Raw genomic sequence first — 26,544 nt, 5'->3', positions numbered from 1 at the left:
ACGTATGTGTAAGGGAAAGGATGGAATATGTGTACATAAACACATGGTATGTCTGTGTGTGATTTTGTTTTTCAAGGCCTAGGGAAGAGCTTGAAATGTTTAAAATCCGATTTGAGTGATAAAGTGCATTTTTTTTAACCAACCAAGCCGGTCCAAAAGTTCCATAAAAGGCCATGTTATGGAATGTATGCACAGGTGATGCCATGCAAAGTTAGTGTTTTTATATAGAACCACATTATTGTTGCTGTAATGTATGAATATATTTGTGCACACACTCCATAAAGGCAAAACACACACACACAGTAAAGAATTGGTTGGCTTCAGACTTAAGGAATGTTTTTTCTCATTCAATTTATTTTGTTAGTTAATTTTCTATAGCAGGTGAGAGAACATAGCGGTCACACAAAGTGAGGGAGGGGGGTTCTTGAGCATAGTTTTCAGAAGTCACAGTGTTTTAGACATGGACATTAAAAAAGAAATGACAAGATGGGCCAAGAAGGTAAAAGTGACACAATCCTACACACCTTCATGCTCCTCCAACTAAACTAAAAAAAACAAATAAAAACAACATAATGACTTCCCCTCCCTCCTAAATGCAAACACAAATCAAACTCAGCAACAAATAGATATTTATTTATATATAATATATATTTACTCTTTAAAAATAGAACTTCAGTCTAAATACTAACATCTGTACAAACTACAAAAATAAAATTTTAATATAAATAATTTATATGGCATGACATTAACATTTTTAAATCTTAAAACAAACTACAAACAATGCATAAGCTTCCCCTCAACCTCCTCCTGGCTGGAGTAAACTGCCAAGGGTAGTTATTTGTGATGAATCTGTTCAATTTTTCAAGTTGCTACTCAATTTTACACCAAAAACCAAAGCTGCCACTTAAAAAATATAATAAAATAGAAAAAAAAAACAAAAAAAAAACGGAAAACAAAATATTCCCTGGATATTAAACTGGCAGTGATGAGACCACTTCTGGAGAAGAATGTATCGCAAATGAAGTGAAAAAAGAGCAAATAATAGCTTATCGTTAATTCCATAAAAATACAAACAAAAGACTCCCTTATAATTCCTCATGCGAACAAAAAAAATGACACCTTCAAGTAAATTAAACTGCAAAGAACACTGGATGATACTGACAATGATGATGGAAATTCACCAAAAGTGAGGAAGAGAGAACTTCTACTGCTAAAGGCACGTTGATAAGAATCGGCTAGATCTCACAGTACATTATTGTGCAGGCAAAATGTGTGTATGTAGCTTTAAGGGGGAGGAAGAGGGGCTACTGCATTTTTTTTAAGGCAAATCACATAAAATGACTTTGTGTAGCAGCAAAAAAACAAAATTGTAGTACAAATAGAAATACAACACTGACCATGTATGTTCAATAGCCAAATATCTTAATAGGATCTCACTTTGTGTGGACACTTTTTACATATAACACTTTCTATACACTATAGAGGGGCAAACTAAAGTCAACCACCCCCCACACAAAATACTTTTACACGAGTATACCCAAAGTTACACAGTACTCTTTTAAATAGCTTCCCTCTTGTTTTTAGTATTAAAATATATACTCATAGATTTACATAATATTCTCCTTCAAATAAATCCTATGTGGCGTCTTATGTACAGTTTCCAGAACAGTGAAGGAGAGCGACTAGCACTGTTTGGCCGTCTGGATCCTCAACACGCCTGTGGCAGAGAAAAAAAGGAAGTATTAGGTTTGGTTCTGGAGGCATAACCTGTGTGCATTGCGGGTAGAACCCAAACAGACCATCTCACCTTGTGCTGGTGTGTCGTATGATCCTGCGGCGATTCCATGTCCTGGAGCTCTAAAGAGTCTCTCTTGGATGAGGAAAAGTTCCTTTTGTCCCCACAAGTCCTCTTAGTGGCCTCATAGCAGTCTGACTCCGTGTCTGTGTCAAAACCTTCATGCATGTAGCCTTGGTACGCCGCTCCGGGCAAGGTCGGATGCACGGCAACAGTTACGGAGGCTGTGGCCGTCACCATGGTAACGGGTCCCCCAGAGGAGTTGCTAAAGCCAGCGGGCCCTTTAGTCCTGTTTGGCTGAGGCCCCCTGCTCCCACTCTGCAACCTGGGGCCGCTTTGAGAAGTCCGCCCAGGTGCGTGAGCTCTGTCGCCGGGTAAGTGTTGTCCCGGCTGCTTGGGTCCATCCCAGCATGTCACCTGCTGCGAGCTCAAAGGTGATGGAGCATTGTGCAAGGATTCAGTTGATGGTTCTATCCTGGCTCCTGTTGTGTTGTCCCTCAGTGGCCTCACCACCTGGCACAAAAATACAACAATTAATTTCAGCTCAGTAAAATAACAAAATAGGCAAAATCAGTGTTTTGTCATGCTCACCGTGAGTTTAGGGAAGCTGGGGTTCTTGCTGGCTTCCAGAAGAATGTGAGAGGTGGCAGGTGGCGGCACGGTGTACGAGCTGCGATCGCAGTACTTGTAATCTTCCTCGCCGATCCCAGACGTGCTGGTCATCTCCGAGTAATATTCCGAATCGGACATCTCAGTGGAGAAGGCCTGTTGGCGAGCAGAACGGGGGTTGTGGTGGTCTGCGAAGTAACCGTGGTGAGCCATCGGTGGAGGGAGCGGCGGCTCGGGAGAAGGCGTGGGAAGGCGGTTGCCATTGTCGACCGGGCTGACTTCAGCTGGGGGGCCCAGCATGGAGAGGAGCACCGGGAGCAGAACCAGGCCATTGAGCATTCCCAGAAGTGTGAGGATAGCCAGCACGGCAAAGAAATACCTGAGGATAGAAGAGATGAGGAACGTTAAGGAGCTATCTATGCTTGTCCTCATTTGGGCGAGAGGCAGGTACGCCCTGGACTGGTCACCAATCAATCAAAGGGCACATATTGACAAATATTCACACCCATCAACAATTTGAGTCTCCAAAAAGCCTAACATTTTGGGGATATAGGAGGAACATCTAAACTCCACACACAATGTTCCAACAGAGAACTAAAGCCAGACCTCCAGACTTTTTCCAAAATGTCTCCACTCATGCTCCGTCATGTAAAAAGCTTAGCAGCCTGAGAAGAGGAAGTCGAGTCAAACGTGGTGTTTGTGTATCAAAAGACACAAGAAGTGGGGGCAAATCTGATTCTTGCTTGCCCCAACCAAAACATACTTTGATGCTTCCGTCCTCGCTCTTGTTTTCTACTCACTGCGTTGCGTGCGTCTCAGCAAAACTAGCCGTGGAGGCACGCCACAAGAAAGCGCTGCCGAGAAAATTAGAGGACTCCACTTAAACACTAACAGAAAGCAGAGCGAGAGAGACAGTGAGATGCTAAAAAGAGGTAAAAAAAGAAGAAGAAGAAAGGGGCGAATATAAATAATGAAAGAGGGTTGGAATGAAGACAACAAGGACAGGGATATTAGCTCCGGAAACAAACATTATTACGACTTAACTCGGAAAGAGTTCATGGACTTATATGACACTTTTCCTCATCCTTTCCCTCAGATTCCAAGCAGCACTTTAAGCTGAACTTATTTCGCTTGCTTTGAAGCTACGCACATATTCAAACTGAAGCTGACATGCAGGCGCTGAAATCACAATTGGGCATTGTGCCATTTTGCTCGCTCGGGCCCCAAAACTACACCCACAGTCTTCAGAACACAAGGGCAGAGTGAGACCTCCAACGGCGTCTCGCTCTTCGGAATTCTGTTGTTTATATAAACTTTAATCTTTTCCATTCGCTGTTGGGGTCTGGGGAGTTGTATGTGAGAACGAGGGCAGCGTTATTTACACATGTGCACATTTGTGAATTTCCCCTTGTGTGTGTATACACGCTGAATTGCGCTGAATTAGGCGTGCTGTTTATTCAGTGCATTACAAGACTAGGAGATGTTTACTGCAGCGTATTTATGCTACTCCGCAGCTAGCCAGCCTTGGCCTGCTCCAATCGCAGGACCTCCAACAGAGATACCGAGACCCCTCGGCGTGTCCCTTTCTCACCTCCATTCTTCTCACTAAACGGAAAAGCAAACAATGCTACAAATGCACACCTATTACCCTCCACATGGGTGCACGAAAGCCACCCTCGTCTTCTACTGTCTTCATTTCTGCAGACAAACTGTGCTTTTTATGTCACGGAGGCCTGCTGCAGTCTGTGAGCTCAAGGCTGTGGTTTCGGGTTCTGGGCCCGAGACCGCATTCAGCTGAAAAACATTGAGCTATTTGCCTTTTTTTCCACTCTGACCATGAAACAGTGGTAAAAAGCGAGCACACGCACAATCCAGGCACACAAACACAGGACATCCATGTCTGCTGGTGGCCCACCCACCATCAAACTGCCTGACCAGCTTCAAATTTAGCCTAATTTTTTTTTTTTTTACAATGGCACCCAATACAGGGGCCAAACAGATGATAGGAATTTTAACAGATTCCCGTGTGTGTCAGAGAGAGAGAGCGAGAGAGACACCACCCAGTGGGTAGGAGAACACTTCCATGTTTACGAGCAGCTGCTACACACCCTTGATGTTTTCCCCATTTGTTGTGTGTTCTGAGGTTGGAGAGACGGATGCGTGTGTGTGTGTGTGTGTCCGGAGTGACAGAACCAGGTGCATGTTTGTTACTGTGTGTGTGTGTGTGTGTGTGTGTATAAATAGGGGTATAACATTTCCACCTGTATGCAACTCTGACCTCCCACAAGGCTCCATCAACCATCCTGCAGTGAAGCTAGACAACTGGCCTCACACACACACACACACACACACACACACTAATGGTGCTAAACCAAAACACAGCATCCACAGGAGGTGGCATATGGACGGCGTCAAACGCACATACAGAGAAGTCGATACACACACTGTGTCTCACCTCATGATGAAGTCAAACTCAGACCCCGCCAGCATGAGAACGCCCAACAGCGTGGAAATGGCGCCGTCAACCACCGGGGCAAACATGTGCTCCAGAGCCACGGCCGAGCGCGTGTTTCTGCTGCCAATGGCTGTCAGGAAGCCCTGCCGCAAAAGGAGGGGGTGGGGGGGAAAGGTGGAGAAGAGAAATGAGTTGGAAATCTTGCCGATCGCACAAAACTTGCGCTTGTGGTGGCGAGGCTTGGCACTTTGTAGAATTCCTGGATTTGTTTTAGTTGGGGGTGGCCATGTCTAATGCTACAAGATGGTACAGGTTTGAGGTAGGAATGCCTTTCTTGATACACCAATTGAATTTAATGGAATAAAAAATGTTCTGTTGCATTAAGCAGAATAATACTAACCATAACGGATGTACAGTACTTGAGACTGAATGAACAGCGCCTCTGTTGGTTACAGCCAAGTTGTGCACTCAATTTTGCCCCCATGACTTAATAAACCACATCAAAGAATGGATTAATATGCCCTTCCCTGAAGGCGCTTAATTTCCGTCTTTCCCTCCTTCTTGTGCCAACTCACCAGTGCAATGTGAACAGTGAACTCCACTCCAATTCCCACCGAGGCGATGAGGATGACCACGGGGATGGCGCTGAGCTTGATGCCGATCAAACCCATGATGCCGAACAGCTCCACTGTCATCATAGCCAGGATAAACACCTAAACACACAAAAAATGGTGGTTGCTGAGAATGAATATAAAAGAATGGAAGTAAAGACCACGTGAAGATTAAAAGTGAGCTGAGCTCTTTTGCCTTTTCACCCCACACAATCTTTGACCTCGGGTTCTCAGCCGTGTGGCATCAAATTACTCAGCCTTGGGCTAGCACTTCTCCATCCCACCATGCATTTCACCTCCTCCTCCTCAGAGGTGCTTGTATTGATTGACACTGAATGACACAATAGCGGCGTTCATGTTTATCTGTCTGCTAGTGACACATAGCCCAGCTTGGCATTTATGTTACTACAAATTAAGTTGTGCTAGTGCAAAGTTACTTGATGAGAGGCTAGCTCCTGAGAGCTTTTCATCCCAGTAAATTGCAAAATGATAAAAGTCGTTTTATAGCTCGACCACATACAGGCTGGCTGAAAGCTGCTGCAGGCGGGCGGATGCACGGAAACTACACATGCATATGTGTGTGTGTGTGTCTGACTATAGTCAATTTAATCACTGCTGCTGGGGAGCGGTACTTCCAATTAAACACATTCCAGCTGAAGCTGCAACTGTTGTTGTGCTTCACTTCAGCCCACCCCTCAGAAGGCTGTGGACATGCATTTGGGGTGTGTGTGTGTGTGTGGGCACCAGCTTGTGTGTGAAACGTTTTCTAACGACTCCACACTCAGACCGTCTCTTTTTCTGGCTCACACATCGCCCTGATGGATGGGTCGAGCAGGCCAAGGTCACGACTGGGCAGATCCGTCCTGTCCCCAAGCCTCTCACTCTCCCTCTGACAAAAGCAGTGATGGAGTTGGAGGTAGAGGCTTTGGGAGGGCAAAGTCTTTCTTGCTTCTTTGCATTCCTTTTTCTAAGGCCAGCCCTGCCTACATTAGAATGACAAAGGTTCCCGTATGTGTGTGCGCACCGGCCCTCCACAGAGAAAAAGGGGCCCCCCGTTGGACTACGTTATTGAGCTGTGATGAGCGGTTGAGAAGAAAGTGAGAGGAAGACAAGAGGAGGAAAGGGGCTAATGATGTTGTTGAGGTAGGATGAGGTGGAAAATATTGCATAACTCTGCAAAGACGGAAAATGACGATAACGAAGAGGTGACTCACAATTATGCCAGCAGTCCACGGGTTGAGCAGGAGGAGGGCGCACACCAGGAAGGTGCATGCCAACACCACGCTGATTGACAGCAGGAACCAGTGTCTGAGGCCTATGTACTGCTCCCAGAATAAGAAGGGGTATCCATTGGGGTAGTTTAGCACGCCCTTGCGGCTGAACTCATCACAAATGGCCCGCACACTCTCGATGGCTTCCACAAAGTCACTGGCTTGCCTGAGACCATTAAGGTAGAAGGGAAACTGAGCAAACTCCAGGGGCTCTGCGGCTGGAACTGCCAAAGATAAAGAAAAAAGTGGCATATGAGGGACTTTTTTTTAAATGAAGAATGAAACTGTGAGAGATTAGAGTAGAGTTGTTGAGACTTACTGCGCAGATTTTCTCCTGTGGTGTCGTATTTGTCGTGAATCCACTCTCGGGGATGGGGGTAGAAGTTAGCCTGCGAGGCAGCGTAGCCCAGAGGATCATTACTAACCCAAACCGTTAGATAAATGTAGAACACCTCAGGGGGGATGAGACCCTCTGCATCCACCAGCCGACGAGAAGTCAGCTACAAGGCATCATTGAGGCGATGTTAGAACAGACGGCAAAGAGACACGTTGACACGGCAACGCAGGTGGACATCTTCTCTTACCTGGCTGTAGTTGAAGGGTTCTTTCTTGGAGCCGGTTTGGATGAGGAGCTTGTATGCCAGAGCGCCGTCCTCTGTGCCATTTCGATAGCTATCTGATGTAATCTTCCCCGTCAGCCAGTCTGAATCAAAAGCGGCCTGAAGACCTGCAAAAGAGACAAGAAAAGATTACCGTGCTTGTCATTTATCATTTAATTTCTGCTTAAGTGAAACTATAAGAGCAGCCTTGATGTGTGTGTGTGTGTGTGTGTGTGTGTGAGTGAAAAATGTGAAATATCAAGTTTCCTTTTCTGTCTCGTTTTGTGCAGCTGGCTTTGATTGACTTGTTAGCTATTACTTCCTCCTGACTGGGCCTCTGACATGTCCTAGCCTGAGGACACACACACGCACATGCATAGACACACATGCAAAAGATAACCTTTGACCCCAGCCCAATCTGTCTGCTGCTCCACCCCTGAACCCAGGTGGATGGGCGTAAACAGCACGACTGAACTTTCACTCACCCTTCGCACATCAAACCAACCCCCCACACACTGCAACAGTCATTCATTCACTCGCGGGCTTTACTAAGGCACACCTGAAAAAACTCCAACACCCCCCTCTTCTACTGACATCACTATCACTCTATTCCCTGACTCACTTGACAAAAAAAACATTACACATACCTCGAAGCCAGTCCTGGAAGTAGTGCAGCCACATGCGGGGCAGTCTGTTGTCACTGTCTCTGACCACGTATCTAACAGAGTTGAAGGTGTTGTGTAGCTGAATCAGAAGACGCTGTGAGCGAGCGTAATCAAATCCGTCCATAGTCACCAGGTACATGTTGTAGAAGGAGAAATATTTGAATTGGGCATCGATGAAGTCGTACTCCTTGGTGTCACGTGGCACAATGTCAGTCAAATAGAGCCCATCGTGCACCATGGTGGTCCCGTACAGGCTGAGTCCCAGGAGGCCCAGGAAGAGAATGACCACAATGGCTTTACTCTTGGGCTTGAGCAGCAGTGGAGCGTATTTCTCCCTGGCAAAGTGGGACAAGTTCCAGTGGAGGAATGGCAGTGGAACACACTTCTTTCCCAATTTGGAGTCCTCCACCTGGGCTAGAAGGTCCCGTGTGGAGCTGGAGGTAGGTGTGAAGAGCTGGGAGCCGTAGGGATCCTGAACAGGGGTGTTGGCTGTGGGTGTGATCGCTACAGGGGTAACATAAAATAAGAGTGTTACAACTCCATAAAAAGTCATATTGTTCTACACTGCTGTTTAGAATCCTTTACCTTGTGATTGGGAGGTGGGGCACACAATGATGGAAGTAGGGCTGGTGGAGATCTGAGAGGTTGGCGGCAGGATGGTGACGATGTGCTGCCCGGCTGCATCGCACTGAGTGAATGCCTGCACTGTGGTGGTGATTTGTGTACTGGTGGTGATGGTAGAACCTGTCGTGTACTGATGGGTGTGCGTGGGTGTTGCATGGGGCTGCTCGGCGGTGTCCGACAACTCGTGGGGAGAGAGGTGGATTACGCGGTCGGCGCAGGGGCTGTACAGGCAACACAGAACATCCAAACGCTTGTCCTCACGCCGGTGGAGGTCCAAACTGAGGATGGCGGGGAAGATGAGCAGCACCATGGCAAAGTTAAACACCACCACAATGGCTGCCTGCAGGGAGAATTAACCACAGAAAGGAAGGAGATAAACAAAATGAGATTGGGAATTTGTGAAATTATAGACACCCTGGAGCTGGAGGGAGTAAGGTTGTTTTTTTTTTTTCCAGCATCTCCGACCACAGTCCTGAGAGGAAAGTAATACTTTACTCTAAATAATAGTCCGGGAACACTAAGCAGTCCAGGCAGGGAGAGACATAACAATGCCAGAAATATTAGAAAGAGAGACAGAAAGAAGCTGGGGGGAGGGGATGGGGGTGGGGGGGTAACATATACAGCACATATAGGTTGCAAGTCATCAGCCTTCAGCAGGCCTCGCTGTAGCCCCTGAAGCTGACGTTCTGACTGGCTGCGGTTTGCACTGTGTGTATTACCATGAGTGTGTATTTGTGTGTTGCAGACCACCCAGAGTTCGTCACAGATCAGAGCAAACCGCCTTGACGGCCGAGTGATATACGGATCCAAGTTCTCTCTCTCTGTCTCCTCATTGCCTTGCTCGGATTCTTCCACATTGCACGCACATACAGACATGCACACATTTTTGAAAAAAGAAAAAAAGATTGGCTCTGTTGTTGGTGCACCAGCCATAAAGACTCGGGAACAAAGGACTTTTCCTGCTCTGAATAAATGTCACTTCTACTAAGTTACCCCTTCCATTTTCAAAGGAGCCGCAGGGCGTCTCAACTGTGTTTACATGTGTGTGTGTGTGAGCGCACAATGGTGTGTGTTAAAAAACTAAATACCTGCAAGGAGAAAGCTCGCAGGGCTGGGATGGGCACGAGTGCAGCCATGAAAAAGGCAATCATGTTGTTGATGGAAGTCAGAGCCACGCTGGTGCCCGTGCGACGCAAACAATCTCCAGTTCGCTCCTGGGAGAGACAAGCACAACTTAGAGGAAAGGACAGAGGAGGAAAAAAGGGATGGGATGAGGAAAGGAAGGTACCTTAAAGGGAATGTTACTCCCAGCCTCTGTGAAGGAGTGAGCCAAAAGAAACATGTCATCCACACCAATTCCAAGTGCCAGGAAGGGAAGCACCTGGGTTGAGAAGCACAAAGGGTCAGAGAAAGTCCTCAACATTAAAATGCAGCCTTTTAAATTTGCTGTAAAATACAATGATACCTGAGTGGTTGCAGCATTGAAGGAGAGTCCCAGCAAGGAACACAGACCCAGTCCCGCAGCTACCGACAAGGCTACCAGCAGCACGCCGGCCAGCCCCACGGCCCCTTGGGACTTGGCGCAATCCCACCTCAGCATGGTTACACAGGCGTAGGCCAGCTGGAGAGAGAACACGTGTGTCAAATCTTCAGTAATCCATGCAATGGAAAAGTCTTACTAGTCATAATTGATGAACAAATCAAATGCTACGCTCACCATAAGCAGGTACCCTCCAGCTACCCGTAGGACACTGACATCGGAGAAGGACTTCATTATGTCGTTGAGGGTGGTGGTGGAGAAGGCGTGAATTGACTGGCTGGAGTTTGACGGAATACTCTGGTGGACCACCTGAGGGATAAACGCCGATAAATCACCACAAGCCCTGCAAAGTACTTCCAAATCTCATGTTCAGCATGCTGTTAGCCACATAAGACTGGGTCGGATTCTGCACACTGTCAAAACTCTTTATGTTGCAGACGGAGACAAACAATCCTATGTTTATTTAACATGAAAGAGTCCAGTATCACCAGTGCTTGCATGTCCCTTTCAACGCCACCGTATTTAAGCAGAAAAAAAATCTCTTTGAAAGAGAACATGATAGTGTGCGTGTGTGTTTTCACATGTGCTAGTGTGTGTATGTATGACAACCGAGGAGTAATGAGCACAGATGCCAGAGGTTGTAGTGTCAAAGGTGAAAGGAATGGGATCACATGACTGTGGAGGCGGCCATGAACGCACCACGCAGCTTTATGTGCTTCCTTTGCAACATCTCAACCCCATTTATTGCTTATGTTTTATTCTGGTTTGGAAGTGTTTGGATGTTGTCCACATCGTCACTGTGCTTTTTCCCCAAACGTCATACACCCCGCCTCCTTCCCAGTGACCCTCTCTGCTTTGCCCCACAGTGGTGGGTGTCAGCTATCACAGCAACAGCTTGTTCCCATAACGAGGGCTCTGACAGAGGGAGACGATTGGCCTGCGCCACACACACACACACAATAGTGTGCGATTTGCTTACAAAAAAGCTGATGGAATTCCAACACAAGCGAGTGTGTGTAGTAATAATAATAGCATGAAAGTATGTCTTTATTATGTGAATTGTGATTGCTATGATATGCTTTGATGGGTTCACCAGTGCTATAATGAAGCAATTTTCTGAGTAGCAATGAGTAGTAGCGCATCTCCATACCTCCACAAACTTCCTTTGCCATGACTCCAGGATGGCTGTAGCCTTTTCTTCATTCCAGTTGATGTCGTGGATCTCATAGTCATCTTTAAAGTGCTCATACAGCTGCTTAGGGCTCATCAACAGGAACATGGTTTGGAGAGCCTCAGCGCTGCAGAAGAAAAAAAAAAACACACACACAAATACATTAAATTTAGCACACATCTGAGACAGCTTTTCCTGTGTGTGTGTGTGTGTGTGTAGACTTGAGCTCATCTGTCAGTATTGTCCCCAAAGCTTACAAGAGCTTCTAAAAAAGCAGGTGTTACTGTTATCTAGTCCGTCTGGTTTTCTGGGATGTGATCCCAGATGCCCAAAAAGGGTTTCTCGGCAGAAGTGCGTTGCTCGAAATTATCGTAAATCACATCTGAGTGTTAAGTGTGACTGGGAATCCTCTTTCATTCTAAGCTGTGTTAGGGCCCGTGTGGGTCGCAATCTGGGCTCTGACCCAATGCGGTCACTGCAATTGTAGTTTCATGGCTTTTTAAATGCAGTTCAAGCCAGTAGGGGTAGAGGGAAAAAGAGGGAGAACATCTTATTGACAGAGTTGGCTGCTGAAAAATGTGAATTCTTCTTTAGTCGCTTATACTACAAATGCCTGGCAGGAGACTTTTCAGTGGCTGTAAGTCATCTTTAATTGGTCTATGCTGCAACAGGGTCATGCAGGAAACCGATCCCTATGAGTATGGGGCATTCCGAGCATGTGTCTTCTGGGTTATTAGGGGTTACACAGATTCCACAGCTCACAGACTGATGGACAGCTGCTCGCCCTTACACCTGCACTCCACTGTGCTAAAATAAGACCGCTAACAGGAGCTTACCTCATCAGAGCATCCTGGGTATTTTTCACACGTCCTCCCAGGATCAGCTCCTCCTGCCAGTGCATGAACTTCCGGCTAAAACCGTGACAACCGCCTTGGAGATGCCCGGCAATGTCAGGAGTCTAAAAGGAGAGATGAAACATTTTAGCCATCTTCCTCTGATTGCAAGTGGAAAACACACTGCATGAACGTGTACCTCTCCTTGTTCTTTGTTGGGTGCACTAAGAGGGCAGTCGCTATCTGATGGGTCCAAACAAGGCCTGTTCATGTAAGCGTGGCCCACCTACAGAAGTACATGTTAGTAAATGCATCGAAACACGATGGAAATACAGTACAGGACAACAATAAGTGAACCCCACCTGTGCTTTATCCAACATCTCCTTAAATCCTTCCAGGGAAGTGAACTGACTCAGTTCCTCCATGAGCTTGACTGGATCCAGATTCATCCACTGGATGTCCGGCATACCCCTGCAGAGCAACCAGTTGATGAACATGCTTTGTGCACTCTGTTTAAAGAAATCTATGAGTCTTTCAGTGCGGCAGATACAGTATAAAATGGCCTTTATTATCCTATTTCACACTGCCACAATGCTCAAGGGGGAAGGCACGGTGGCTTCCATTCCTCAGTGCCATACACAGAGTCATAACAATTACCTCTGCCTGCCAAACATCTTGATAAGGGGCCAGCTTTTTGAAAGGGTAGCAGGTAAGAGGTAAAGTTTGAATTCAGGAGCATATAAAGGAAGAATCCACATGTATCTTTTTGCTTGGCTGAACCAGGTTTGGACCCTTTTGTTCTTTCATAGGTTATTTTTCTTTTTTTTTTTTGCCTTTCTCACCCTCCTTTTTTGGTGCATTATAAAACCAGCCCTGAAGTGAAGCAGATGCGAGGACAAGGACAACAGGGGCTGCTACTTAAAAACAAAAACTCATGATAAATAAATAAGGAAGACACTGTGGGAAGGCTCTCTTTCATACAAGCCAAGTAGGAAATGGGGGGGTGTCCTGCAACGTAACAATGTTCCTGATGACAACATAAACACATTTGCCAAGAAAGCTTGGGTCCCGAGTACTTTTAAATTGAAATATCACTTCTGGCAGTCTTATTCACAGACTCAATTTCTCAGTGTCAAAAAGAGGAGAAGCGGGTAAAAAAAAAAAAAAAAAAGTCCAAATACGCCCAGACTTCACTGTTAACCGTCTTGTTGCCTCTCTGTGTCTTTCTCCGGGGACTTGAGGTTTGAATGCTGCCCATTTTATTTGTTGGACAACTTGGGAGCTGGGAGCCCAGGGGCATTACCATGAGAATGGCGAGTGTTAGCCGTGAGCTGACAAAGCCGGGCACCCCCCACCCTCCCTCCGTCCCTCCACCAGGGCCCCTACACTGATGGACACTCACTCGTAAACTGAAAGAATGCTTACCATTGTCTGACCCAAAGGGCTGCCCTGCCACCACCACCGCCGCCACCTCCCCACCCTCCTCTGCTCTACCAACCCAACCACCCAGTGCAGCCATCTCCCTCTTTCTACTTTCTCTTTTTGAATTTCCCTGTCAGAACCCCCCCTCCCGCTCAGTCCCTCCCGGAGACCTAAAAGAACTCTATTACCGACCGCCGCTGTCACTCACTGAAACCACTGACGGACCACTGAAAGCTTGACTGTATCTTTCCACCGAGCAAGTGTTAAAAGTTACCCATACAGCACAAAATAATCTCCTCCTATGGTGTCTCCAAAGGGGTGTAACATGGCAGCAAGTCATCAAGAACAGCTGGAAACCGATCTAACTACCATTTCCTGTCAAACTGGATGCTGTCCCACTGCATTCATTAAACATAGTTTGTTTCTTTGTTTACTTGGCAGAGAAATAAACCCTTTACAATGATGTGACAAAAAAAGCTTTTGCTGGTTAACGTCACCTGGTTATGCCGCCTGTAAAACTATCCGAGAAGTAAAGCGTTACAAAGAAATGCACATTTAACTGCTAACAAAAATGTGTTGAAATGTTAGCTTTAAGCTATGAGTTAACATGGTAGTTAAAGTCGCATCACTAGGTTATGTCACGTAGATGAAGAATTTAAAGTTAAAGAACATTTTATTGTTGTGATTAAAAAATGAAAGCTTTGGTAGGCTAGCTTTGAGGCTACATCAGGCTAACATCACATGCTTCCGTTGGTTTAAGTATAAATGTTTAAATAAAAAAAAAGAGTCAAATGAGGACTACTATAATAAAAACAGGAAATGAGGACCAAAGAGGTAAAAGAGTAATACGCATTTAACAACTAGATATGATGAAAAAGATGTTTGTGTGTTAGCTTTCAGGCTACAAGCTAACTTTGGCACATGCTTTTGTCGCATTAAATATTTATGTTTAAATGAAAAAAAAAAGAGTCAAATGAGGACTACTATAATAAGAACAGGAAATGAGGACCAACAAGATAAAAAAGTAATACACATTTAACAACTAGATATGATAAAAAAAGATGCTTGTGTGTTAGCTTTCAGGCTACAAGCTAACTTTGGCACATGGTTTTGTCGCATTAAATATTAATGTTACATTTTTTTTAATGAGTCAAATGAGGACTACTATAATAAGAACAGGAAATGAGGACCAACAAGACAAAAAAATAATACACATTTCACAACTAGATATGATAAAAAAAGATGCTTGTGTGTTAGCTTTCAGGCTACAAGCTAACTTTGGAAGGCTAGCAGGTGTTTACACAGTCATGTGGCTCATTACTGTAAACATGGAAATAAAGAAAGATGCTTTCCCGTAATTGAAGGAAGTAGCTGTCTATTACAAACAGACCCCATAAAACAGTATTATAAATGTTATGGGTGTGAGTATTCCAAGACTTACGGTAAATAGGCAGAGCCTCCCTGCAGTTTAGCCCCTTCCCAAAAACAGTCCAATGGAGTGATTATCATACAAGGGAAAAGCTTGTCAATCATCTGGTTGCAGGAAAGAGAAAATGTCATGTAAGATCAAGAGGAAATGTTCATATAGTTAAAAAAATACAATAATAATTCACTTCACTTACCCTTTCAATCATGACATTTTCTATTATAGGGACTCCAGATTTATAGCATATTTTGTTGAGATCCCACGACCTACAAGAGCAAAAAATTAAATCAAATCAACTATTTTTATCAAACAAAACACAAGAAATGTATTCTTGGCATGTCAAAGCTCTTGACTTACTTTCCAAACAGTGACACCTGGACCTTGCTGGCAGACAGGGCGGCTTCCATGTGAACCAACAAAGCTTCCTGGGTGAGAATATTGGTGCCCTCTTCTTTGGGGGTCTGGATGAGCATCTGTGAGGTAAATATGGACTCCTCCCCTTGCTTCTCCCTGGTGTAGTGAAGCTCCTGGCTCACTCGGCTACCAGCTTTAAAAAAAAAAAAAAGAAAAAGAATGACTGAGCTGGATGGTTTAAATAAATATTTGTCTGTCAGTGCAGGCATCCATCAATGCTACACATTTAACAACGTGCGTTCATATAGTTGCACACGCACGGGCACATACACACATGTATGTATCGACCAACGCCCTTGGCCCTCACTAGTGTTGGTTTTGAAGGCACTTCACACAAGCAAGCGTCTGGCCAAAAGAAATGACTAATACAGCTTCTCATTGGCTCCTTCTGTCAAACAGATGTGCCCTGTTAGTTTGAAGGAAAAAAAAAAAGTACAAGTCCCCTGATGCATCCATCCCTTCACCAACCCACTACGGATGACAGAGACGCCAATCTGCACGGGAGCTTAGATGCCAAGACACACATAGAAGAAGAAGAATACAGTGGCAGTTACCAGGTGCGCGTTTCATCTGCGACCATATTTGCTAACTCAGCGCGTGTTCAAATTGAACCGTGAGGCTGCAATGCACAGAAGCTTGAGGATGAAAAGTGTGAATGAAGGTAAAGTCCAAATGAAAAGTCATGTAAATACATTAAGGTGCGAGTCGGAGACAGACAGCAATGAAGAGCGGGATGAAAAGAGGTCTTGAGGAATGTTGCGCTGTGTGCTATACGCTCCAGCCTCCTAATTACAGGAGGTTGCCCTGAAAAGAGTTTGCCAGCCGGGGGGATCTGTGCCTGTGCCAAGTGGACATGAAACATGCCGCGCTGGATCACAAGAGGGCCCGTCTGCCCCCTCTCTCGCTGTCCCGCTACATGACAATACCGATGAGGGGAGGGGGAACTTTGGAAAAGTAGCTCCTCCTTAATTCCAACTCTTGTCACTCTTTGAGTCACTTTCACAACTCTGCACTCAATCCTGACTTTACCTCATCTCTCTCTTAACGCCTTGCAATAGTCTACTATACTACTCTGTAGCTGTGCCACCACACCCCCCCTACTCCCTGAAAACCAAAAGCGACCTATAATTGATGGGGAGAAAAGAAAAAACAAACATGGAGGCCAATGAAAGTGTGAGATCAGGCTGGAGCTCGGGTGGCCCCCTCGGAGACGCCGTCCAATAGTTCCCTGCCGCACTTTCAAGGCTTTAATTACCTTCAGCACACCGAGGCCTCCGAGGATATCACATCACCTCGTTTATTTGCAGTCGCTGGTGTCATCCCTAAAATGGACATTCCTCGGAATGTTGACATAGACGTTAGACGGCAAAAGGTCATTTCCTCTTGGCTCGATTTGGCTCTAGTGGTTTTCACTGGAAATCATCTGCTGGGTGATGTACGTTTCAATGGCTTAAATGGGGATGGATAAGCTTTCTGAACGTTCTGAACTCCTTTTTTAAATGCCTAAGTGTAAATGGCATTTGTGGTGGCCCCTATATGTTGTGGAAGGCATATCCTTGATAATTATTCCACAAATGGTCAATGACTTATGGACATGTTTTGCTTGGTGGCGGACATGTTTTTCAACCAATCTTGCTCTAATTGTACAGATGTGTTGGTCAGTCTCCTATAGGTGTGTAACCACATTTTGTGATGACTTGACCAAACACCCTAAAGCAGGGGTCTCAAACACACAGCCCGTGGGCCAAATGTGGCCTGCAGGACACTAGTTTGAGGCCCCCGCCTTGATATGAAAGTTTAATGTTAGTGCGACCCGCGCAAGTTTGATATGGATGCTGTATGGTATCATGTACCCAGAAAAAATTATTACGTTTGATTAATGTTCATGTTAAAGGTTAAATAACTGTTAATAGTTATCCTCCCTATCCGTGTGGAAGTGGTAAGTTTTTGGCTATTTAAGTTTAAAGGAAATAACTTGAAGGCTACCGTTTAGGTCGCTAGCTCTCTAGTTTGCGAGTTAGCATGTGTCTCAAGACCCTGCAGTTGCGCAATATGTTGTAAATAAAAAGAGTATAAATGTGACTATAGTCGTGTTTTGTCATGTCTACAGGGCTCTAATAATGCTTTGTTCATTTTAATCTGAAAAAAATCATTTGTCTACCCACCAACTATATGTGGTTTCTTAATTTTTAATTATTTGCTGTTTTATTATTACTATATTTATTTATTACTGATTGATTGATTTTCTTTATTCTTGATCTTATTTTGTGTAGAAAAATAAAAATGAAAATATTTGAGAACAGTGGAATGTTTTATCAGAGCTTTTCTTGTAGAAAATCGGAACCAAAGCAAAGTTTATTCATTTTTCTGTTTTTAATAAATGCGTTTTTTTCTTTGTTATTTCAGAAAACCTGATGCAGCCCAGCCTCGCCCAGACCCTAGCTTCAGTGGCCCCCAGGTAAATTGAGTTTGAGACCCCTGCCCTAAAGGTACAGTGGGTGTTTTGTAGAGCGCATTGACCTGTGGGAGAAATTTCAAAGCAAATGGCACTAGTGTCCCATGATTTTGGGAGGGGGAAAAACGGGTATCAAAGTAGTTCAGATGAGGAAAAGCAGCTGGTGTTGATTTATTTATTTACCTTTATTTACCCAGGCGAGCAATTTAAGAACAAATTCTTATTTACAAATGCAGCCTGTTGATAGAGTTAATACACATAAATGTCCATAGAAATGATTGTAATGATAATAATGGTTTCATGAATAAAGTAGAGGCGTGTGTGTTTGTCAGAAAAATAATAGCATAGACAAACACAGTAGGGGTGCATGTTTTGACAAATTGTCATCCAGAAGTTCAGGAGGAGAAGAGTTAGCTTAAACTCACAAATACATTGAGCTGACAGCCTGTTTTTGGCGTCGTGAAAAGTAAACAATTTCACACAAAATCCTGTTTGATGGATTATTATGTCCAAGAGCACCAAAAGACAAAAGTGCAACCTCTTCCGTCCTTGCGCCTCGTTGACATCTGTTAAACCTTTTTTGACATTTCATATGCTAACCTCTACAGCGTTTGGGGTTTTGATCCTAACAGGAACTGGGTGGCTCGAAGAGAGAGACTCAGGCTCTGTAATTACAGGCCTCCTGAAGTAAATTATAGCTATTTGTGTCTGTTCCTCCCATCTGGACCACCCAGGCTGCCGGCCCGCTCTCTCTCCCTCTCCCTCACTACTTCTCGCCTCTTCTCTGTTCCTCCTACCCCTGGTCCGGCCTCAAACACCTCAACTGAGCTTCACAAACCACCCGGCTCTGCCCCCAGAAGGACAACTTGTCTTTTTCTTTTCTCTCTTTTTCCTCTCGTCTTTCTTCACCATCGTGCCCCCAGCCTCTCATTGCGCTCAGCCTGTGGACCGCAACCTTAAAGAGACAGTTCCTGGAAAAAAAAAGTTCTTCTTTGAGGGTATAAAAAAAATACCTTTGAGGGAGGGGGCTGGGGTTTTAACACCCAAGTGGATGGTTATTTTACTACTGGCTGGGGCAATTTGAGGACTAAAGCTGTTAGTCCATGGTTGTAAATGTGATTAAAGATTGCCTTAAAATAACAACTATAATACTTTCACTGGCGTTAAAGATCTTAGTTTCTCCACGTTTAAGGAGTGAAGGTGAAGAGCCAGCAAAAATATAACAAGCCCTGACATGGTTCCATGACTTGAGGTCGTGCAGACATATTGTTTGTATCAACGTCTGTGTGCTTATATACTGTATACGTATGTGTGTGTGTGTGTGTGTGTGTGTGTGTGGTCTGGTATAAATGCTGGACTCCAACCAGTCATTTCCTCTCCTCCTGACCCTTCCTCTTGGAGAAAAACGCTCACTCACATTTCCCTGTAGCTGAGAAAACTATGCAGTATATGAGGCAAACTATTGTATAGTATTGTGGTGGTAGTGGTGTACAGGACTAGTCCCAGTTCCAGGCCGTGCTAGGTCAGGCCAGGCCACCTTCAAAGTTCAGTGTGGTAGATTAGCTGGATTAGGGGGGGCCTCTGAAAGACCCCACGCTGTTCTGGAGGAAGACCGAAGAAGAGGAGGGCTGAAAGTGACGTGGGCTTTTTTTTTTTTTTTTTTTACCTGCTACTTAAGAGCCATGCTTCCAAGTAGGGATGGGCAACGTGGACCAAATGTGGCTCCAAATAAAAACAAAAAATAGGATAAGAAAAATGAAATCAATCAAATTGCATAATTGTCCTGCAAACTGGAGTCATTGTGTTGTTATGATAATCTATACATTGAATGATGGATAACATGAGTAGCTAAACTATGCCAAATTGCTATCATTAGCTTGTAATAAACATAACTGTATTACATTATCTTACGTACTCAAAGCAGGAAGAGCAATGAGAAAGAATAATTTGTCTTGGAAAGTTCTGAACTCCTGTTTCAATGACCCACCAGAGGCGGGACCGGCCCAGTCTGCCCGACAGCAGATGGGCCGCCGCATGTCTACAGCACCACCCTGTTGTCAGTCAAGCCTTCCATTTCTTTCAGATGTTTCCCAACAAACAGCAGAATAAAATAAAGCGCAACATTTTTCCTCTCTTTTCCTCACAACAAAAAGCAAATGGACCAAAACGTTCCCAGCCTGTAAAACAATGCCAGACTCCACTGTGGGAGTGGGAATGGGAGGTTGGATAAGGGGTGTGTTGGGGAGGGGTGCAAAAAGACAAGCTGGCACTTAGCTATCTTACCTATAGAGACACAGTGTGGGCTTTTTCGTCTTCTTCTGTGTTATGTTCATCAATTAGCAAGGATTATAATAGCGGGAGAGAATCAAATCAATATGCGGATGTGAGAAAGAAACAGTATAGAAACAGTAGAAAGTAACATAAAAAAATCTGTTTCACTTACATTCTATTCAGATGTGCCAGCGGTGTTAGCCACCACACATAAATTTCCGCCAGAGCTGGCATTTAGGCACTTTCTATTTCCATATGTATAGGCTTGCCTCTGCTAATTATGCTAATCGTGGGCAGCGTTGGCCACTGTGAAAAATAGTCACATTAGACACTCCACTGACCGCTAATACTGCTTAATGTGTGGTTGAAACATACATTCATCCCGGCCTGAAAGGCAAAATTTTTCCACATTGCTGGTCTCATTCAAAGCAGAAATGAATTTATTGAGCCCGGGAATCATTTCTTTTTTTTATTTTTTTACCCCCTCCTTCCAAGTGGCAAGAAAACATCCAGTCTCCCTCCACATCGCTCTTCAACGTTTTATACGACAGAGGTGTACGCGGTGCAAAGGTGACTGGTGTCGCTTTATGTTGTGCACGGCAAAGACAAAGGTGGCTCTTGAGGGACGGAGAGAAAGGGTGCCACCCTATATTGATTGAATTTTCATTATGCCGCTTTTTTGTGTTGCTTTGTAGCTTTTTTCCCCAACAGCACCATTTAAGTTTGACAGGCTCATACACCTAGAGATAAAGAAGCAGAAGAAAACATGCTTTACACCGCGTACATGGCTTGGAGCCAACCTGGACGTAATAATTAATGAATTGATCGTTAAGAATTCTGTCTGAAGGAGTTGATTAATTGCGTTTTGAGGCAATTGAGGCGCTTCTTTGCTGCAACCAGCTGAGGTGCTTTTGATTCAGTGTCAACAAGAACACTGTGACGACATTGAGCTATGGCGTAATAAACACTCATATGGAAGTAGGCGTTCAGAACATCCCTACCTTGATAATAGCAATGAATTGCTAATCAATCAAAAGGTAGGACCAATCAATAGTACATATATATCATGTATAATATAATGTACAATGATGAATTTCTCCTTCTAGTGTTGGATGAACGTGTAGCTAGAGTTGTGCGTTGTATGTTTATTTGAGGGGTGGTCCTGGTCAGAGTGTGCGTGTTTTGGGGAGTGGGGGTGGTGGGGGTGCTGAGAAAAGCAAGGCATGACTTGGACTGAAGGATGGAGTGTAAAAGGGGGGTGAAATAAACATTTGGAGGTGACCCAGGTTGACTCTGCTCTTGTTTGTTCTCTCTACCAGTGAGGTCCTGGGCCCTGAGCACTGGGAGTTTATTTATCTAGCTGGGGCACCAGCGCGCACTATTCACCTCCAATAATGCCTCATAGAGCTCCCTTTCTCTGTCTGAACTGGGCCACTGTGTGCGCTCTGATGAATTATAGCATTTACCTGCTGTGGTTTGTTGAGAGAAAAGCCCTCCAAACACTGAAAAACTTGCGTATTTGGTGATTTTGTGCAAAGTCAAAAGGTTTTTTTTCCAATATTTCTCTCATCAAGTCCACAAAAGACCTCATTTGGATGCGAGGTGGCTATGCTAGTTTACTGTATGCACATTGCTGCGGTCTTTAGCTCTCCCCCTTTCCTCTCTGAGTCCTCTTTACGGGACATGTGGTGCGCCTGGTAGGCCTTCTCTCTCTGCGCTCATGTTTGGACAGTTGGAATCACTAAACGTGTCTGTCACGGCTCACCTCAACTCCTCTAGGAAACATTTGTTTACAGAAACACGGAGGCCATTTCTCTTTTTTTTCCCCTCCACAGATGTTTTTTTATATATATATATTTTACAAAAGCAACACCTCACCACACTGATAAAACGAGACACGGCAAAGCAAAAAGTGTCAGTGAGCCATAAGCTTCCAGTCTTCCTGTCCCAACCATCCCCCCCCTCCATGGTGTCTACTCCCATCACTCTCCTCTTCCTGCATCTCCTTTTACGACCCCCTCCTTCTCAAGGACAATACTGGCCCGGGTGACACGTTGCCAAGCTCAACTTTCACACTTGAAAGCAGGAGGGAATAATGATTGTTTACAGTATGCAAACGTTGTATTTTCTAACAAATGGACAAAAGCCCTCGTCAGACTCAACACCCTTATTCTACTCTAAAAACTGCTCAGCCTTGATTCCTATAAAGGAGGGAGGGGCCTTGGTGGTTCAACAGGTAGATACGTAAACACAGGCGCTCACAAAGCAGACAAACAAACAAGCTGTGTACGCAATAAGGTGACAAAGATGACACTTGCCAATCAGTGATGTGAGGACAGCTCTCGTAATCTAAACATTTAAACGTCATCTCACAAACATTTAACAGGATATTGCACAAAATGTCAGCAATTTGACATGTTTAAAGGACACTTTGAGCGTCACGTCATGCTATAAAAGCCATGCAGTGACAAAAAATTAAAAATCAAGAAGAATTTCTACTGATTATAGTCTGTGACTTGTCATAGAAAATAAAAAATCGGGGCAAATGACACCAAACTATGTTGAAACCCTCACTATGATATCGTCTGTCTTATTAGCGGCTCTTTGTCTTGTGCTTTCTGTGCACTGGTGCGAGTGTTTTCCTGAATTTGTGTGCGAGAGAGAAAAGCGAGAACTAACCTCTCCTTGTTCCACAAGCACTTTACTCTCCATTGAGGCCCTAGCAGCTTTGTCAATGGGCTATTGGTGGAAACAAGGCAGGCAGAAACTTTAGAAACATGGCCACGGCCTCTTAAAGGCACAGCCTTCCCTTTTTAAACAGCCCCCTACCCCACCACCTCCCCTCTTTTCCTTCCTTGAGTCCCGCAGCAAAACAACTGGCACACAAACGTCTAAACATCTCTATTAAAAAGATGGCCCGGCCAATTAGCTCAAGAGGTAATCCTGAATCTTTACACTGTCGAGAACTGAAAGAAAAGAGAAACAGCAGATGCTCTTGTTGCATGTTATTGCAGGCGTTACCTGTTTGTTTTTATTCATATACGACCCTGATTTAACAATAAGGCTAATTCCGGCAAACAAACAATTGCTACAACGTCTCTGGAGCCGTCTGGCCCCGTCCTTCAGTGACATGGTGGGCCAAAAAACCCTATAGGGTCTGTTTACCTTCACCAACTGCTGCGGCGCTTTTAGAGCATGCAAAACAGGTGGGTAAACTTCAGCTGCATTCACTTATATTTTTTCTACTTGTGAGCAGGAGGTAGGCAGCCAGGAGGAGGTGGTTTAGGGGGGTGGTGCCTGCCTGCCTGCCTGCCTGCCTTGCCTCTTGTTGAATGGAATCCAAGAATAGTTAGGGACCACACAGGGAGCCCGGGAGGAGGAGGGAGAGGGGAGTGGGGAGGGGGGTCCGAGCCCACCCATCCACCCCCCTTGCGCCCCCTCCCTTCCCCTCTCAAAGATGGCTAACCATTCACACAGTCCATCTGCTGCAGGGATCAGCCCCGGCACTGAAAGCCTGGGGGTTTAAAAGGAATTTGGCCAGTGTGAAAAACCAAATAAAGCTGCTTCTGCCCCTGAAAACGTGCAGATAACTTTGACCCAAAACACGCACAGAGGACTGTCCAAACACGGCATACATAAAAGACACATCATATCATAAATGGGTATCATAATTGATCTTGAGAAATCGATAGTTGATTCCATGAAGCAGTTGAGGAACGAGTGTACACAACCTCCTAAACTTGGGTGCTGTCTAAGGAAGACAAGCTGATCTACTACTACTATGACCAAGCACAGTTCCACTGTCCTGCAATGGCATGTAAACAGGAGTTCAGAACATTCACAGAGCTTCTCTCGCCCCTTTACAAATATCTGTGCCTAAATATTATAGAGAAAAACTGCAGTACATTGACAATCTGCATCATCAGCTACTATTCAAGCACAGCAGCTATTCCACAACGCAACGCAATTCCCGTCACAAATTACAGCATCAGGAACCACAGCGGCGTCTGACTCACCTTCCACCCATAGCTGCTCGATGTCCGTCTCGATGGCGGCCACTCGGAGTCCCACTGAAAGCGCCCCGAACACTAAGAGTCCGATAAAGAGCACCTTCCCGCAGTGCCTCTGGATATGGCATCCCAGAGAGAACAGGAGGGCCTGGAATCTCGCCCGGATCCACAGAGGAGCTTTCTGACCTACTGCTTTCCCCTAGGAGTACAAGATATTAGGAATAGGTGTCATTGTGGTGTTTTTATTTGTTATTATAAGCAAAAGGAGCTGTCTTTAGGACCAGACTCTATCACCTGAATCCGGTCCAAAGCTGAGGCAGGATCTCCCATGACGCAACACAATTAGGAAGATTTGGAATGCACAGTTGAAGCAACATCAAACCTCCGAATGGATTCAATTTACAGCCACAAGTGTTTCATATTAATAAACACACACAAGAAGCCGTGTACTTTTGGACATGTCTATGCAATAAAGCCGACATCCATGGTGTGCATATTGTGTTTTAAATGGTTACAAACTGTCACCGCTTGAGTTTTTGTCTTCCCGTCTCAGCGGTGCTGAAACACATCCAAGCATCCGGGCGGTCCAAAGATGCTTTGTCAGATCAAACTCAATGAGTGAATTCCTTTACAAGACCCACCGCATTTCCAAACAAGAGCTCAGCTGAAGCAGGGAAACATGCAATGTGACATTATGAAATCAACTACATGGGAATCTAAATAAATGTGCTTTAAAGAAGGCCTTAACCACTGTTGTGTTGGTTCAAACTAACACTCATACAATGTGTTTATTCACGTGGAATTGGAACACTTTCTGAAGGTATTCCGGTTATGGGACCCCCAGTATCAGAGCCACAACTCCGGGTAGCTAAAGACACATGAAGACGCCTCTTAAATGTACAAAAACGCAGCTTTTGTAAGAAAACAAATCCACATTCGTGATCACCTTTGAGATGTGTTTAAGTGCGAACGCAGCGTGGCAGTAGCTGGGTCTCCGCGGGACGTCAGGATTGGTGGCCGGCTGGGAGCGCGTGTAACTCGGGGGTAAATCTCCAAAGACGCCGGCGGCCCCTGGGACCCCGCGATCCGACGCCATGGTCCGAAGAGGCTGGGAAACGAAGCGACACAAAGTGGGTGCGATTTCAGAGAGGCCGACGACAATAATCCAACATGGGAGAGGAGCGCATCCGGCGCGGACAAGTTGGAAGAAAGTGTTCTAGTCGTCCTTGGAGCCAAACGAGTCTCGAAACTCCATCCCAACATTATGCGCCCAAATCCGTATCGATCCTTCAGTCGTCATTCGTTCACAGAGTTTGTCAAACAGCGTCTCGGATAGTAGTAGTTGTTGTACAAGTACAAGTCGTAGTAGTAGTAGTAGTAGTAGTAGTCCGCGCGTCACGTCTACCTCCGATCTCGTAGCGGCAACATTTGGATGAGATCGCCTCTCTGCGAACGCTGAAAAGGGAGGTTTGATGGAAAAGTGCTGCGGCTCCCATTGGCCGAGGAAGAGGCAAATTACTTTGCAAACATCGCCTATTATTAGCTGCTAAGCAACAGCTCACCAAAGTGCAGAGAGAGAGACAGAGAGAAAGAGAGGAGGGGGGAGACCACCCAGGCTGCATGGGGAGGGGAGGAGAGGGGAGGGAAGGGGAAAGGAGGAGGAGGAGGGAGGAAGGGAAGGGGGGTGAGAGAAAGAGAGAGAGGCACTCTTTCAATAAAGCGTGCACACGCACACATGCACGCCTGCTGACTGCATTAGCCCTCCTGTTTGTTACACATACTCATATAGCAACGTACACACTGGTGGGGGGGCTGTTTGGTGATTTGGGAGGGGGGGGCAAGTCAAACCTAGTCACTGGGGTCCTCCACAGACTTCTTTTTTATTTGAATTTTTACTCAATGTGAGGATGTAATTTAGGCCTCTTTTTCCTTGCTTTTGAAGTCTGGTACAGTTGTGAGTTACAGTGGTGTGAAAAAAATATTAAATAAATATAAATAAATATTAAAATATTAGTCAATAACAACACGACTAAACACACAAAATCCTATATGGCCCTGTGTGGGGAAAAAAAGCAATTGCTACCCCCCTGTTAACTGAGATTAATTGAGATCTGTGTGGAAAAGGTTCTAAAGCAGGGGTCTCAAACTCAATTTACTTGGGGGCCACTGGAGGTCGGGTCTGGGTGAGACTGGGCCGCATCAGGTTTTCCAAAAAAAAAAAAACGCAATTATTAAAAACAAAAAACAAAAAAATTTAAAAAAACTTCACTTTGGTTCCAATTTTCTACAATAAAAGCTCTGATAAAACATTCCACTGTTCTCAAATATCTTAATTTTTATTTTTCTGCACAAAATAAGATGAAAAATAAATAA

The 26,544-nt window shown here is 45.0% G+C and overlaps 1 protein-coding gene across 1 annotated transcript; it reads right to left on the bottom strand.

Annotated features, from left to right (window-relative positions):
• Positions 1-345: 345 nt before the first annotated feature.
• Positions 346-25,722, bottom strand: ptch2 (patched 2). The gene is made up of 23 exons (XM_058068403.2): positions 25,118-25,722; positions 24,178-24,370; positions 15,379-15,568; positions 15,218-15,287; positions 15,037-15,128; positions 12,536-12,644; positions 12,373-12,459; positions 12,177-12,298; positions 11,320-11,467; positions 10,347-10,478; positions 10,095-10,250; positions 9,918-10,010; positions 9,718-9,843; positions 8,591-8,969; positions 7,988-8,509; positions 7,326-7,468; positions 7,061-7,241; positions 6,685-6,965; positions 5,435-5,572; positions 4,860-5,002; positions 2,387-2,783; positions 1,808-2,308; positions 346-1,717 (listed from the first exon to the last, which is right to left on the bottom strand). Exons 1-23 carry the CDS (start codon positions 25,265-25,267, stop codon positions 1,709-1,711), a joined length of 4,362 nt encoding a protein of 1,453 aa, XP_057924386.2. The 5' UTR covers positions 25,268-25,722; the 3' UTR covers positions 346-1,708.
• Between the last annotated feature and the right edge of the window lie 822 nt (positions 25,723-26,544).

Source organism: Doryrhamphus excisus, linkage group LG6, assembly GCF_037039965.1.
Source record: "Doryrhamphus excisus strain RoL-2023G ecotype Guam linkage group LG6, RoL_Dexc_Guam_v1.1, whole genome shotgun sequence".
NCBI classification, from domain to species: domain Eukaryota; kingdom Metazoa; phylum Chordata; class Actinopteri; order Syngnathiformes; family Syngnathidae; genus Doryrhamphus; species Doryrhamphus excisus.
Note: the sequence above shows the minus strand (reverse complement) of the source record. Positions and strands in the feature narration are given on the sequence as shown.